Consider the following 16,508-nt stretch of genomic DNA (forward strand, 5'->3'; position numbering starts at 1 on the left):
CGTTTTACTGTTCAAGCATTTCAGACGCTGCGGTGCATCGTGATGCTTGTATCATTTTTTTTCACTGTGCAATATGTCGACTGATTATTTTTTTGCCCTATAAATGGACAGCAGCGTAATCCCAGCCCGTCTCTGAGCGATGAGAGAGATGGAAACCTTTCGGAAATGGTGCTACAGAACGAGCTAAAGGTACCGGAGAAAGAAACAAGATCCCAAACATTCACTTTTTTCTCAAATTGCACTTTTATGCTGTTCCCCGAGTTGCTCCAATAGTTCATTTGTTCCTCCGTGCAGGTGGAGCAGCTAACAAAGGACTGGTCGGAGAGCTGGAGAGACAAGAAGGAGCTGCTGGAGCGGTACAGTGTGGACATCAACAGAGACCGGGCCGGTTTCCTCATCAACTCCCTTCAGCCACACCTGGTTTCTCTGGATAGAGATGTCCTCAGTACTGGGATTGTGTTTTATCACCTCAGGGTATGAGAATCCTTAAAAAAAAAAGATCAAATCTGCAGCATTTTTGAGTAAATCATTCAAGAACAGTCAGGTTTTTTATTTTGTGAAATCAGATTTGTTTTTAGATTAGTTTTGTCAGTAATTTATACTGTGGTAAAAAGGTGTTTATATCCTTGTTTACGTTTCTGATAATCTTTTATCCTTCTGTCTCACATTTTTTAAACCCTAGAGATGTAACTCTATCACACATTGTTAGAAAAATACACGGCATGATTCTTAAATCAAGCGCTTCCTTTAGACTTGCTCTACTTTTTTCAGCATCTTTGTCAGCTTCCCTGACTCCAACCTTTTCCTTCTTTCTATCTAGATTCCTCTTCTCCTCCTCACACTGATATTTGTCTCTGCTTAAAAAAAAAAAACCCTCTTGACTAAAGGTGCGTTGTGTTGCCTTCCGTCTGTCCTGTCAGTTCCCCCCTCCCCTCTTCAGCGTATGTCAGTGTCTCTCTGCTGCCGTTTACGAAGCGTGATCGGATCAAACGCTGTTAGCTCTACGACGGGAACTCGGAGGAGCCGAAACTGTCCCGATTCTGACATTGACAGGGATATCCTCAGGCTTGACGATTACACTGTTTCACGCATGTGATACGATGAGACCACTTGGGACTTGCGTGGTCCTGAAATCATATAAGAAAATCTTGATACTCTTTCGATAACACAAAAGAGTAAACAATGTTTGTTTTTTTTACTTGTCAGGTTTAGTTTAAAGATTAGAATAGAATGCAGTTATTTTTGTACGTCGCTGTTCACTGTTGGAGTGAGTTATCGTAGCGCCCCCTCCCTATGCCTCACCCCTTTACCTGCAGGGCTTTGTCTGTTTCCTTTTCTTTCGAAAGTGTTAGTGCAACTTTGTGCCAAAACATTCACATTTTGAGTCAAACTGCACTCAGAATCCCTTCCAGCACTGTGAATCTTGAATGTTTTTTATTGAGACTTTAAGTTGACAAAGCTGTGCATAAGAGTGAAATGGAAGGAAAATTATGCATGATTTTTTATTCGTTTACAAATGAGAGTCAGAAAATTTGTTGATATTTACACCCGATGCCTTTCTAGTACCCCTAATATCTCAAAAATAAAATCCAGCACAACTTTAGAAGTTACCTATTTATAAAATTTATTATGTGGAATTTAATTAATTTCAAAGTTAGGTTAGGTTATCAAACTGATTCAGATCAGACAAATATAGCTTACATGTAAAATGCTAGGTTTTCAGAAAAACATGTCATAAAATAATAAGGGTGGGCGATTTTTACCAAAACACACACTGTTGGAGAAAAATGCATTTATTTTATTCAATATTGTCTTCATTTGTGTAGTTTTTGTTATTACAACTGCTCCTTTTGCACTTTTTACTTTATTATAGGAGGGAATTACCCGCATTGGACCTCATGACCAGCGTGAAGAACCACATATAGGTAAAAAAAGAATGTATTTTTTTTTCTTAAGTTGTAAATTCATTCTTGTGAAAAGTAACTGCTACATAACAGAGTGGGTTATGTAAACTTAATCTTTTAGTAACTTTTTATGATTTTAAATGTGCATTTATGTTGTTCTTGAACGTTGCATCTGTAGAGTGTCTACACATCTTTCTATATCAGCATGTGTGAAGCCATCTCTGAATCCTGTTTGTAGTCGTTCAGGGCAGTTCCCGCTGCGAGATTGAAAACCACGGGGGTGTGGTAACGCTGCGACCGCTGCCGGGTTGCGTCTGCCTGCTCAACGACAGAGAGGCCACCGAGCCCTGCAGACTGGCTCAAGGTCAGTCATGGTCGTCAATAAAACCGCTGGATAATAACGACTGTGTCCACGTTGGACGACGATTCGGAAAAATCAACAAAGTCAGATATCTTGGACTCGTGGCTGCGGTTAATCTCAAGATGTTGTGTAATTTAAAATTGTACCTGTTGAGGAAGGAGCACGCAAACACTCAAAAGCAGCAGAAAATGCACACATCTGCGTCCTGAGCTTTGCAATGAGCTGAGCGCAGCATGTTACAAAGAATACCTTTCTGCACCTCCAGGGACCGTGATTACGTTGGGAGGAGAGCATAAATTCCGCTTCAACCACCCGGCAGAGGCAGCCGTCCTCCGGGAGCGAAGACGGGTAGGTATCTGCTCACCTAAATTAACACTTAATCCACCGTGATCTGCATAAACGTTACGTTTTTGGTTGATTAAAAAGTGTTCTGAAGTAAACCTGCTTTTTTATTTTGCCGTTTTCAGGTCAGTGAAGGTGGTTCGACATGCAGCTATGTTGACTTTTGCTCCCTGACTCCTGACGACGAGTAAGTACCGTCCCCAAGAACAAGAGCAATTACATCTCACGTTATTCATCACTCACATGAGTGTGTGGGTGTATGTGTGTGTGTGGAGTGCAGTCAGACCTCTTTGCAGCTCTCTGATTATAAAAATTTATTAGGAGTTAAGAGTTATAACAACATCCAGGCAGTGCTTCATGCTGCTGTTGGTGGTGGTTTCAAACATATCTAACTGTCCCCGGTTGCCGTTTACAGTTCAGCCTCGGGGCGTTGCTTAGTTACTGCTGACGACTGCTTTTGTTTGAAACCTCCCTGCACAACCAACAAATCATAATCTAGTCTTTTTAATCAAGTGATCCATGGATGAAGTTGAGATGCTTTTTTTTTTTCAGTGCTTCGTTATTTCACGTGTTCTCATTCCGTGAGTCCCGCTTCTGTTTTTCTAGCGTGAAAGAACTGAAGCTGGATTCCACTGAGGAGCTTGCAGTCAGACGGCGTGTGGAGGAGCAGGAGCGCTATGTGGAGAGTTTGCGGCAGGAGATTCAGGCGGAGCAGAGGAGGGCCGAAGGAGAGCTGGACAGGGAGCAGGCCCAGCTCCAGCAGCAGTACTCTGACAGTAAGTATTCTCTCTCATTAAATGTTCCTGTAAGTTTCACTTTCAAAAGTCAAAATCAAATTGGAAATATGTTGAAATAAAAATTCTTTTCACCTTTTTATACAATGCCTTTAAGACGCATCTATACCCTTGAACTTTTCCACATTTGGTCATTAAAACCATGAATCTGCCTTTATTTCAATGGGATTTAATGTAATGTTTGCATTGCATAGTTGTAAAGTGGAAGAAAAATGAGAGATGGTAACATTTTCAAAGGAGTCACAGCTGAAAGTTTTATTGACTACGTTAGGTCTACAGACACATTAGATCAATTAGAATATACAAGGTTCATTTTGAAAATAGCCTAGTTTGTAGTGCATATCAGCATTGTTTTTTTTTCTTTTTTCACAACAGTGCATCAGTGGATTTTGCATGAGAAACTCCTCCTGAAAACAGTGGAGGAGAGAGTGAAGCAGGACTCTGGTGTCCAAACCGACCCCCTCCCTGCTCCTCTTCTGGAGAAACTTACAAGTTGGGTGTTCATCGGTCAGAAGAATATCATCGTTGAATATCCTTGCAAGGCAGTGAGGGCCAGGAAGAAAACCGTGCAGGATGAGCTGTTGAAGCATCACGCCCTCCGCCGCGCTGAGGGTCGCATCCGTCGGAAAAAGCTGCACTGCCAGCTGCAGAAAATCGCCAACAAACGCCACCTGCTGGACGCTAAGAGAGAGTTACAGCAGCTGGAAAGTAAACTTCCTCCTGGACCAGACAGCCGACAGCCTCTAGAGATGGGATCACCTTCAAAGCTGGAAGAACAATCCTTTGTATCACGAAGACACTCGTTTTCAGCAGATCTATTGTCTCGGCTCTACCCGCAGCGTACACCTATCTTCAGGTAAGCGTACTGACTTTTTGTCCCCCTTGATTTAAATTAGCTTAATCTTAAATCTTTCTTTTCCTTTCGTCCCATTATTAGGCACTTCCTCAAGAGAAACAAATCTGTGGAACAATCTTTAAATTCAGCAACTCTGTCCGATCCCATTAGCGGCAGAAAGTGGGTTTCTGAGGAGTATATCCCTCGAGGAAGAACCCAAAGTTGCTCAGGCTCCATCTCCTCTGGACACAGTCAGAATAAAGTAAACCCTTTCGGAAACACCAGACACACTGATGAACCACAGCCTCAACCATGTTTGGGCCAGCTGGGGAGAAAACCTCTGCTGCCAAACCGAGACATGTTATTTAATTACAAATTGGGTAAAAATCCTACATCTGTCTCAAAATCACCTCTCAGAGCTGTGTCGTTGCCCGTCTGTAAAGAAAATATACAAATATACAAAACAGACCTGGATGGAAAAGGAGACAACAGTAGAAGTAAAACCATCAGCAGATCATTGTCTCATTTTGTGGGTCCCAGGATTAAAACGGCTCTATCCAAAGTTTTCAGAAAATCGCCCTCAGGTGTAAAGGGACGGAGACTTCTTAAGCCTCTGGGGAGGATTGCAGGTAAATTCCCTTGGAGGCGAAGAGCAGACAAGAGCCTGAAAGGTTCTTCAGCTAATCAGAATGGTACCATAAAAGCAACTGTGTCATGCGAGGAGCTTGATCAGAGGAACCTGTTTGACAGCCACATACAGAGACGCTGGCATAGCACAGAGGCACTGACGAACAAGAACAATGGATGTGTGGAAGACCATCCCAAACTTTTTGGATGGTTTGAAGAGCAAGAGGAAGGGGATGAAGCAACATCAGACTGCGAGAGCCTTTTCTCTCTCGACTCTCTGTCCTCTGCTTACGCCACTGCGCTGGCTGAGCATTTGACACGTGAAGATTCGGCTCCGAGCGAAGCAGAAAGCATCGACAGCGAAATGTCTAAAGATTCTTTAACCGTGGAGAACGGCTGGAAATTCTCAGTGGTTAAAAAGCGCAAACAAGCAGTGGTTGAAACTTCGCGAGTAACAGATTCCGTAACCGCAGCGGAGGCGCATTTGAGTCGTGACGCCACAAGGAAATCCCAAAATCAGAGTTCATTAGAAGCGGTCAGTGTGCACAAATTGATCAATGATTTCAGGAACCTGCAAACCGACAGCTGCGTTGTGAAACCGCCAGAAAGCCTGCTGGCTCTTGCTGATGTTTGGTCCTCTGCAGATCTGACTGAAAGCCAGAGGACTGATGGGGTTTCTCTGCCTTTACCAAGAAATGTTTTGCTCTTGAATGCAGCCAGTAACAGCAGTGATCCGAGTCCAGTTAGCGGGAATCTGTCAGACTTGCACAGCGAATCTAGATGTTTTAACTCTGAGGCTTTAAATAGTTCAGAGCTCAATCAGCGCCCTGTAGGGTTGAGAGATTCTGGGGCTTTTGGAGCTTTAGAAAATGTTTTGACATTAGATAACTGTGAAGATTTCCCAACGGATCGGTTTGAACAAATCAATACAGCGACCTTTAACACTCCTCCAGAATATGCGCATCAGACTATTTGCATGTCACAAAAAGACATCCTCCAAGCAAAATCAGACTCATTTCACGAGTCTACAGATGCTATGTCTGCACCATGTGACTCAAGTTTTCCATCCGGCGACAGACCTGATTCTTTAAATCCATTTCAACCCTCAATTAACAAAGAAGCAACAGATGTAGGTGTTGAAAATGTCCGAGATTTACAGCCAAATTATTTTAGGAACCCAGAGGTCGGATCAGTTAAATGGGAGGAAACCAAAAGCAATGAGCTGTCCGTTGCTCCCCAGCAGGAAGTTGTTAAATTGGCCTGTAAAAGTTCCAGGAAAAGGAACAAAGAGCACCGGAACGCTTTTATGGGCTGCCTGAAAATTCCAAAAAGGAGCGACAGCGGGGAGCTGGAAACTTTCTCCTCGGCACCAGGTGACGGCTTGGAAGGTGTTTGGTCTGATGATGAAAACAGCAGCAGTGACTCCAAAGGGGAGTCGAACAGCCAAGGATTTCACTCTTCTTCTGTTGATGGCAGTGATATACAACATTTGGTCGCTTCAGATTCAAGGCCACTTTCTGATCTTCAGAACATCGAACTTGAACCAAGCGGCCAAATCTTCGAGGACAAGAGTTCTCAGTGTGATACCGCCGTTGGAGATAATGAGTGTGTGAGAAGGGGAGATGTAATGGCAAATAAAGATTTTGAAGTCACAGAAAGGGTTACTGATAATGACAGGAAACGTCAAGAAAAAGCAAAGCACGTATGCAGGTCGGAAGCCATATGTAGCGCTATTGATCTGAGAATCTCTGAAGTGATAAAAGAGCACGCAAATTCGTCGGGAGGAATGAACAAAAGTCAAAGTCTGTGTATTTTGTCATCGTCTGCATGTCATTTTAGCTCCGATTGTAATGAAAGTAGATGGATGCGTGACCAGCTGAAAGATGAGAGGAGTGAAGATGTGAAGGAAGGAAAAATATGTGCCGATGTGCATGCATTAATCACAGCTGAGCATTTGGGATCACATATGAAACGGAGTACTTGTCACAAAGGCATAGGAAACCTAAAGGGGGAAAATGCTCTACCTCAAAAAGTAACAGATCAAGCTTCACCCAAAGTAAACTACGCCCCTGATATGATCACCAGTAACATTTACTCAAATAAAGATTCTGATCGTTTTAATTCTGACCTCATTCCCCAACTCCAAACTCAACACTCAAGACAGCAGCTTCACAAATGTATCCACGACACAGCTTCCGCCTTGAGTCACGCAAATCTGAAGTATCTCTCATCTGTTTCAGACGATGTCGGTAAGAACTTCATAACCAATGATGTAGAAGCAAGCAGTCATTCACCTAAACAAAGCTCGCCACACATGATTCAGATATTTGGAAACAATGTTGATCAGCTTGCAGCAGAATTTTTAACTCATCAGGTAAAAGCAGTCAAACACCTCTGCAGTCAAATCAAACTTTCTCCTACCCATGGAGAAAATGTTGAACTGGACCACAAGGCTGGTAGCAAACCTCTCACAACACAGGATCAGCTAAATTGTCAACAAATATGTACACAGAACATAGCTCAGACTTCTGTTGCTGGCAAATGTCCAAATTCACAGAGCAACTTCAATAAAAATCATCAAATCAACATCAATGAGTTTTGTGTGGCAAACGATAATAAAGGGGTTGAGACTTTTTCTTTCAATCCAAAGGATGAAATATGCGTGAACTCTAAAACGGTTCCCTCTATTAAAGATCTAAAAACACCACAGGCAGGTTCTTACGCAATGTCCAAAGAGGCCACCATAAACACAACTGTTACACCAGGTAATCCTACTCTTAGGAAGAAAAAAACAAAACGATTCAGAAAGTCTGACGTCAAAACTCATCCTGCTTCTTCCTCTGATTCTTCTTTCAAGTCATCGGATGAAGATGACGAGGAGAAGGAAGGAAATAGGAGGCATTATTGCTGGCTGTTAGGAAGAACTAGCAATGAAGAAAGCTGCACTTCTCTTTCTACAAGCAAATGTAAGACAGAAAAAGGGAATTCTGGTGAAAATGAAGAATTTAAGATGGATTACATTCCACCAAGGCAGTCTTTGCCTCCCCACGCTGCATACCAGAGGATGGATGCAGAAAAAAGCCACCTGAACGAAAAGCAAAGTGAAGCACAGCACACGCCACATTGCCAGGACTCGCCCATCCATTTTGCATCCAGTGACATCAACCCCTTTGTCCACCAGTGGCAACACAGCGACTCAAACCAACACTGCTACAAGACCCCTGTGTTTGGAAGTGCTGCTGACCTATCTATTAAATCTCCTCTCTTGAACAGCTCTGAGAAATGCCTGGTAAGATGCTCCAGTGCTGACAACGGCTTGAATGGGCTGAATTCTCCTTTTAACTCCCACCTGAGCACGTACGCCACCAACAAGGGGCTCTCCAGCACCTTTAGTAGCATTGAGGATTATAGAGAGAGAGTTGCCACACAGCACAGGAAAGCACAGGCAGAGGCCTGCAATCGGGCAATAAACGGTTCCAATAATGACGTTGCCGGTTCTGGTGTCAATTCAAGTCAGGTCGATGAAATAATGCTCGTTTGCTCATCTGAGCAAGAGTCAAAGACGAGCAAAATGCAGCTGCAAAGGAGAAAGATGCGTGAACACGGTACTCAAACCGAATCTAGGCTCGGCACAATCGGTAACAGCAGCCTGAAGAGGAAAGATCGACACAAAAGAAGCAACTCCGACGTTCCTTTGTCCCAGAGGAGCAAAGTAGATATTAAAAAATCCTCAACGTGGGCAACCATGGAAACCATGTCAGCTCATCTCTCCAAGCTTATCGACAGCACTTCAGACCTGCTGGGAGATGTCCAGGGGATGAGGACGGGTGAAGTGAGAAAATCCAGTTCTAGGAGTAGCAACTCATCACATCGTAGCTTGTTATGCAGTGACCCGCATGGGTGTGGCAAGAAAGACCGCTCAGTTCAAACGGCCTTAGACGTTGGAATCCAGACGGGGGAGCTGGTGAACGCAATGAGCGGCAAGGCTGCTGGTGACGAAACACTCAGAGAGAAGGCTAAATCTTATGAAGTTAAGGTGATTGTGAAAGTGATTGGTCCTGAAGACAAGAGTATGCACAGAGTGGTTAAAAAAGATGCTGAGACAATGCAAAACTTCAACGTCTCTGTTGCACCTCAGTCGGAGAATGACCCTCAGACATTGGCATTCGCAAAGACAGCAGCTAGTTATCACAGGCGTGCAAAATCTGCTTCCTCTCAGGCCTCGAAGCAAAGCACTCTTGAGGAATCAAGCGGCAGAAATGTTGCAGTCACCTCCAGATTGTCAAGAAAGTGTTTTCAAGAAAACCGCAGCGTGTCTTTAGCAAGCAGTCCGACTGGTTTTATCAGAAAACAAGCAACATTTACAGACCGTGCCTCATCTCCCATTGTTACTGTGGGAACAAGTTTAGGTTCAAGGCAGAGCGGAAAACAATCAGTACACTGTCAACCAAAATATAGGAATCGGCAAACAAGCCTTTCCTCTAAGGAGGGCACACCTGCTGTTCCTTCTGCTGAAAATGCTAAACAGTGTTTAGATGTTTTTTCCACTAAATCCGAAACGATATCTCTTGAGAGAGTGAGTGAAATGAGTTGTTCAAGTCCTCAAGACTTCTGCACGAGTTCTTCAAGTCTTATGTCATCATCGGATATAGACATAGAAATTGTGAAGAGAAAAGTCACCTGCAAAGAAGAAGACGACCACAAGACCCTCTCAGAGAGGCACAACCACGTTTTTCCTACCGTGAGGAAAAATGAGCGGCAAGAGTCCAACTTCACAAGAGCTTCCGGGGATGTTTGCATCGACATCGGCCAATTATCACCCTTCAATGCCTGTAGAAATCAACCGAAAGAGGATGACGCGGTATCACTGGCGCACAGCGAGTGCAGCACAGAAGTTCTTGTGAACACCGAAGTTGCAGCAAGTGTTTCTCCTTGGGATGACCATCAGGTAGTCCCAGACGACCTGCCCGTCCACAACAAGTTCACCAATTGGTCAGGAGTCAGCCAGAATCAACAGCTACGATGCTCAAACAAAGACGACGGAAACCGCTCTGAATGGGACGACGTGGACAGCACGGGTTCAAACCAGGATGCTGTGGCGCAAAGTGACAGACGATCCAGAGAGATACTGAAGCTGCGACGGGAGAGAGAGCGGGTTATGGCGACCGTCAACCTCAGCACGAGCCTGCCGCCTTTGACCGTGGAGCTGACTGAGGCTAAGCTTCACTACGGCCTGGGAGAGACGGACGCGTTGTTAAAGATGCTGTCCCCAAGGTCCAAAGAAGAACTGCGGCCACTGACCTCCGCTGCATCCAAACAGCAGCTGTATGACAGGTGAGGACTGAGAAAAGTATTAATTCTTCAAGAACTTGTTTTTATGCATATTTTATTTGTTTCATTTTGAAGCAGATTTGAAAGCCAAATGTATTCCCCTTTACATTTGACATTTATGCTCTTCTTTGTGTTGGTCTGTCACATGAACTCTTAATTAGATTTCTGCAGTAATACGCTATACATTTGCAATTCAGCTTACACTAAAACCCCTCTTAGCTCTTCTGGCAATAAAGTTTATGTGCTGTGCAAAAGACTAACAGAATATATGATTTTTTCCTGCTTTCAGATTCCTGGTCAACCAGGGGAAAAAAAAAGTCTTAGTAGGAACTTGACTAGACCATGAATGTCATTTTAATAAATTCACCCACACATTTAGGTCACAGTGCTGCAAATTCAGCTCAGACATATTCTTTATCCTCAAAGGTGTTACAGCTATTTAACTTCGTGATCCTCTCAGGCACCGCCGGAGCATCGAGGCTTTAAGGCGGGAGAGGGAGGAGCGCCTCCAGACTTACAGAAGAGCCCGCAGTCTGAGCCCCGGCAAACATCCCCCGCCACAGGAAGCTGATCCCACACCCAACCGCCGCAAAGAATATCATCGACGACAAGAAGTCACTGGGTGAGACTGAATGTTACTGGATATTAGCAACGTATATCCTAATGGAATAACATTCATCTGTACAGTGGAGCATTAGGGACAGACTATAATATTATAGGGTAACGGTAAAGAAGCAGTATTACCAGAAGAAAGTTGTAAAAAAGTTGTTTTAATGAGAAAAAAGCTTTGATGTAGTTATCAAGATCTGATGTAACCAGATCGCGTAGTAGTCTGTGGTTCTTTCTTTTAAACAACACATGCACTCCGCTGTACATGTTGCTAATTTAACCGGTGTGGACGTTTTACTTGATACCAAATCATCTGTACCACAGTTTACCAGAACCTCCAAGAGAAGCGGGACAGTGCCCACCAGACATTGAGCAGCTGCTGCGAGACTACAGCCGAGCCCGGGAAGAAGCCAAGACGGAGATCGCTAAGGCTCGAGAACGGCTGAGAGAGCGGACTGAACTGGAGAAACAGAGGATACAGCTGCAGACTCTGTCTCAGGGAATAAAGGTCAGTTGTCCCGTCTATAATTGGCAGAACCATAATTAACTTCCTCCGAGTGTAAAATGACATTGTGGAGTAGCTAAAGATCCCCTCTAGTGAGCTTCACAATCTGTAAGATACTCCACTGTAGATAATAATGCGTACCTAGTAAATGTTGGACGCTGTTAATTTCACTTTCAAATGAAATGAAATGTTTGTAGCTACTAGCGATTAAATTTTTATTTTTAAGAGACGGAAATTGAAGCAGTTTGTAAAAGTTTGGAAAGATGAATTTATATTGGTGTTTTGCTACACTAACACAGTGAATCTGACTTCAACTGACATGATTTTCTCAGGACGACCTGAAGCATCGGACCATAATCAGCAACAGCACTTTGTGCACGGGATCCAGTCTGAGTCTTTCTTCTGGACCAACATCTGGATACAACAGTGGCAACACTACTCAGCCACAGCTGTGCAGCCGAGCAGCATTAAATCAAAAGGTTTGCACACTTTTACAGATTATTTGGAATTAAAACGCTGCTTTACTCTTACAATTCTCAATCTGAGTGGTTGGAGTATTTTCCCACTGTAAGATGCAACTCTGGGACTTACTGCGCTATTGATGTTGTCTGTTGTTAGAGTGCTGGGGTCCAGGGCGAGGGGTTGAAGCTGAGGACACGGCCGCCCGTCTACGGTTTTCAGAGTGTGAAAACAAAACAAACATGGCTGTCAGCTCAGGGTAACTGCACAAGACTCATTTCTAATCCTCAAGTAGACGTTTTGTAGTTTTACAAAAATTACAACTATTTTAATGTTTACTGTTTACCTTTAAAGAGAAACCTTTTGGTAGAAAGATTGCTTTATGCAGCAATATTTACAGTAGATTTAAGTTTGTTGTCAAGTCTGAAACTGGTGACGTGTCTTTATTTCCATACCTGCTTCATTTCCTTTCTTCATTATAAATGTGTTTTATCAGACATTCGGCTTGAGATTCCCGTTAGCAGCTTTGACCCGTTGATGACTTCCTCTCCGTCGCCCCCTGTTGTTGCACGTCAGCGCACTACTTCCTTTGGCTCAGTCTCCTCCATATCTGCAGCATATCAAGACATCACTTCCACCCTCGTCTGTCGGGCTCTGGCTGAGGTAAAGTTGACAGAATTTTTTTCTTTTTTTTCCCCAGGGTTTCTATTAAAGGTTCGCTTTGTAATTATGTATTTGACAAGTCTCCTATAATACTGGACAGTATAGCTTTGAGATATCTCTCGAAAGAAAAACCCCAGGCTGGGATTCAAACCCAGAACCTTCTTGCTGTAGGGCAACGATGCTACCAACGGTGCCAATGGGCAATCTGCCAAACAAATCCTTAAAAATTTCATAATTTTGATTTATTTTTTAGAAACAAAATACAACTAGCAAAGTTCAAAAACTGTTTAACAATTCTGCACTTAATAATTTTTCATTCAGAATACGAGATTTAAAAAAAGAGTTGATTTAGATTAGCTTGACTGCTGTTCATGCAGGTTCAAAATGAACACTTTCAAATGAAATTACCAAAGTCTTTAAAAAAATAAAAACATGAAAAGTAAAATCTAAAAATTTGATCATGGAAAGATCTGGAATATTATAAGGAAAACTGTTCGGGAACCTTGGGAAATCAGTGAAAAATGTCTTTTCAGTACTGAATCGAAATGTTGGATTTTGTGGGTTAAATCCACTTCAGTATGCATGAGAACAAAAAATAACAAACATTCAATTTATTTTTTTAAATAATTGCCCAGAATGTGTCGTGTGTTAGAACTGTGCTTTAATCAGTGAGTTTTGGGTGTAAAACCTAATAGAATATAAAATATGTTTTGTCTGAATTTTGGGTCACATGGACATGCAATGTTGGAACGTTTCTGATAATCATCACATCCTGATGATGCTCCTCAGCCTGTTTATTAGCTGCTATGTAAAAAATAGCCAAGATAATTCTAACTGTTACAAAATAAAGGTGGTTATATAAAATAACACTTCTTATTTATTTCCTAAGAAATCACTGCATTTGTTTGCCGTTTTTCTACTAATACATAAAGAATTGAGACTTTTGTGACGTGATATTTCAGGTATTTGTTCAGAGTTTCAGCGAAAGATTCTTTCTCACCAGGTCCGACTGGCTTCTTTTGGGGATTCTGGCAACTTGTTGAGGGGCAAAGCCTCTGCTGGGTGGAGGTGAGCTTCCTCTGACTTAACATTTTGAAATACTCTCAGCTTGTAAAAATACTGTCCTCACAAACCTAAAATAAACTAACTAATGTACGTGTGCAGCTTACTGAAACGTCCTAATTTGTTTATTCAGTCACCAAGGGGAAGAACGAGGAGTTCAGGCATACTACAAATCTTCCTCCAGTCCTTCTGTCCATGGTTTTCTTGGGGTCGGGGAGGTGGAAAGACCCCCGGACAGTTTGTGGAACGTAATCAGCCAGATGTCCAAGAGCCACATGTATAACCAGTCTGTTCGCTCTGTGTGGACACGACCACTAGATGACAGCACTCAGCTGGGTGAGCCAATAACATTCTCCACTCTACCCTACAACCTCTTAAAGGTGTGTACATTTAAACATGAAATTTAAGGTGTGTATTTTTATATGAATAGTATTTATATCCTTTTGGGTTTATAGCAAAAGAGTATATTTTGTACTTGCAAACTCTTCTCCCCTATGACTGCTTCCTTTCTCCATGTGTTGTTGAATCGTACAACCACATTCACTCTTACACTCTTAAACTCTTACAAGTTATTGCAGCTGACTATAAACTGATGTCACTTATGTGTAAAATGTTGAAAGTTTGTTATTTATTCCTTCCCCTTCAATTACTCAAAGCTTTTTGTCAACCTATGTAGAATACCAATAAATACTCTAAACGGTAACACTTTATTTGATGGGATAAGCATGCTACTGACACGATACTGTCATAAATGTGACATAACATCTGTCATGATGAGGGAGTTTTCATGAATGTTTACGACTGTTCTCATGAAGTGTAAATAATGATGCAAAGTTGACAATTTTAACAGGCTTTTAATGCACTTTTAATGCAACTTTTCATTAATAGTCTCATTATTTACCGAATGACACTTCATAACAGGTGTTATGTCATGTTCATGACATTGTCATGTCAGTCTTATGCACACCTCGTCAAATAAAGTGTTAACTTGACAATGAAACATTTGTGGTTGAATACTATTTGAAGGCACTCTAAATGTTTTTTTTTTAATTTTGTTACAGAAATTAGCTTTAAAACACCATACTAATTGTTTTACTCCATTTGTGTTTACTATGATTTCAATATATCTTTGTTTTTTGCACAGTTTACATCCTAACAGACCCGTCCGCCTTCCACCTCAGCCAGCCGCGGGACTTCTGCTGCATCAGCACTCAGTCTAAGCAGGTGAGCCCGGCCGCAAAATCAACCGGGCAGCCCGGATGATTGCAGCCGGTCTCCCCTTGTGTTCAGGTCAGGCGAGCGGCGGCGGCTGCACACCTTAATGTAAGGAGAAAATTCCATTTGCTCAGGTTAGATACCGTGCGAGCAGCAGCTCAGCGGCTGCCGGTGGAATTTTCCCCTTGCACTAAATGTACAACACACACTTTACCGACGCCTCGCGCTCACTGAACAGAAAGCGTGAACAACACTGACCCAGAGGCAATGTTTGTCAGCTATTTGTTATCGTTGTCAGAGTTGAGTTGCCTCTTAGCTGATCAAAAGGCTTTGCCGGCTGTTTTATTGATGGTCTTCTCTCTTTGGCTCAGGGTGGCCTGCGTGTGCTGGCTGTGCAGTCTGTGTTTGAGGAATCTCTCCCCCGGCCGAGCGTTGATGCTATCCGGGCGGAGATGCTGCCCAGCTGCTGGATCCTGCAGCCAGTCGTACGTGGGGGACAGGAGCTGACCAGAGTTGTTTACTTGCTTCAGGTCAGATATGATGCATAGTTCCCCGCAGAAGTATTCAGTATTCATACCCCATGAACTTTTGATGTCATGTAACAATTGCAAAATCCATTGTTAGGATTTAATGTAAGAGATCAGCACAAGGTAGAGCATAATTGCAATGTGACTGGGTGTCTGTGCAGCCTTAAAAAGTCTTCAGTTCATTTTATCTGAAATTAAGGCCTTAAAAGGTCTTAAATTTCTTTAATAATAATAATAATTAAAAAAAAGAAGCAAATTTGCATGAAATACATTAATCACCAGTCATAAATTTTGTTGTGGCAGAACTATTTATGTATGCAGTTTTTTCCCCCCAAAAGTTTGATCTGGTTCAAAAATCTCCATTCTGTTCTGTGACTCGAGGCGGTTGAGGCTACTGCTAACTAACTGGTAACGTACTCTTACTAGCTAGCTAGCTACTTAGTTTTTCTGCGTCTATCATGAGTAAGTGCAAATTGTTTTTGTTTTCGTAGCTTGGCACTACTTGGGTTTTTGCGATGATTGATTGTAGCACTGCAGGATCCCTCTACCACTCCTTATATTTACAGTTTTTTCCATCTTAAATTTCATTCAAGCTGGCATTAATACGGTCTTAAAAAGTCTTAAATTAGACTTGCTGAGTCCGGTAGATAACCTGGAAGAAAAAGGACACGTGGTTTCCAAATTTTACCTTGTATAAATTGCAGTGCAGCTAATTGCAGGTCACTTACATAATTACAACACCGAGTCCAGATTTGTGTAATCTTGTCAGTTATTTAGTGATAGTTGGAGAACGTTGGTGAAAAAACAGTGAGGCCCATGATGACTCTGGAGGAGCAGCAGACATCCACAGCTCAGACAATAGATCGTCTCCATTATAGTCCATGATCTGTCACAGATTATCTATAAAGTACTTGCCACTTAATATCGTATGGATGCAGTAAATATCCAGGAAATGAGAATTCCCTGCTTGGGTTTTGTAGGCGGAGGCTCAACACGTGGTATTGACTTGCCGTGCTGATCTACGGCACGATGAGTTTATAGCTCACTACTGGCAGGGCTCTCACTATTAATGAAATTAGTTTCATTGAGCAGAGGCTCATGGATTAGCTCTGTGTAATTGTTGCCAAACATTTAAAGATGTAGCAGCTGATTCAGGCACAACAAGGAAGTTGATGCATCAATGCTATGTCTAAAAACAACAAAAAAAAGACTTCAGAAACTTTGTCAATTTATATATGGTATTTTGTATGAATGTAGACGTTAACATTGTGTCT

General features: G+C 42.5%; 1 protein-coding gene across 2 annotated transcripts in view; it reads left to right on the forward strand.

Moving 5' to 3' along the window:
• Window positions 1-16,508, forward strand: part of stard9 (StAR-related lipid transfer (START) domain containing 9) — a 41,173-nt gene that overhangs the window by 23,007 nt on the left and 1,658 nt on the right. Inside the window, exons 14-31 of one of the 2 annotated variants that reach the window (XM_008399164.3) lie at window positions 112-189; window positions 295-474; window positions 1,874-1,925; window positions 2,143-2,268; window positions 2,531-2,613; window positions 2,733-2,794; window positions 3,214-3,383; window positions 3,777-4,257; window positions 4,339-10,197; window positions 10,655-10,816; window positions 11,128-11,311; window positions 11,641-11,787; window positions 11,927-12,026; window positions 12,264-12,430; window positions 13,434-13,498; window positions 13,626-13,828; window positions 14,637-14,716; window positions 15,079-15,237. In XM_008399164.3, coding sequence (XP_008397386.2) covers window positions 112-189; window positions 295-474; window positions 1,874-1,925; window positions 2,143-2,268; window positions 2,531-2,613; window positions 2,733-2,794; window positions 3,214-3,383; window positions 3,777-4,257; window positions 4,339-10,197; window positions 10,655-10,816; window positions 11,128-11,311; window positions 11,641-11,787; window positions 11,927-12,026; window positions 12,264-12,430; window positions 13,434-13,498; window positions 13,626-13,828; window positions 14,637-14,716; window positions 15,079-15,237 — 8,358 coding nt within the window. The remainder of the gene's footprint in view (window positions 1-111; window positions 190-294; window positions 475-1,873; window positions 1,926-2,142; window positions 2,269-2,530; window positions 2,614-2,732; window positions 2,795-3,213; window positions 3,384-3,776; window positions 4,258-4,338; window positions 10,198-10,654; window positions 10,817-11,127; window positions 11,312-11,640; window positions 11,788-11,926; window positions 12,027-12,263; window positions 12,431-13,433; window positions 13,499-13,625; window positions 13,829-14,636; window positions 14,717-15,078; window positions 15,238-16,508) is intronic. The other variant, XM_017302560.2, reaches the window with a different exon arrangement.

This window comes from Poecilia reticulata, chromosome 22, assembly GCF_904066995.2.
Source record: "Poecilia reticulata chromosome 22, P_reticulata-male-v2, whole genome shotgun sequence".
NCBI lineage: Eukaryota > Metazoa > Chordata > Actinopteri > Cyprinodontiformes > Poeciliidae > Poecilia > Poecilia reticulata.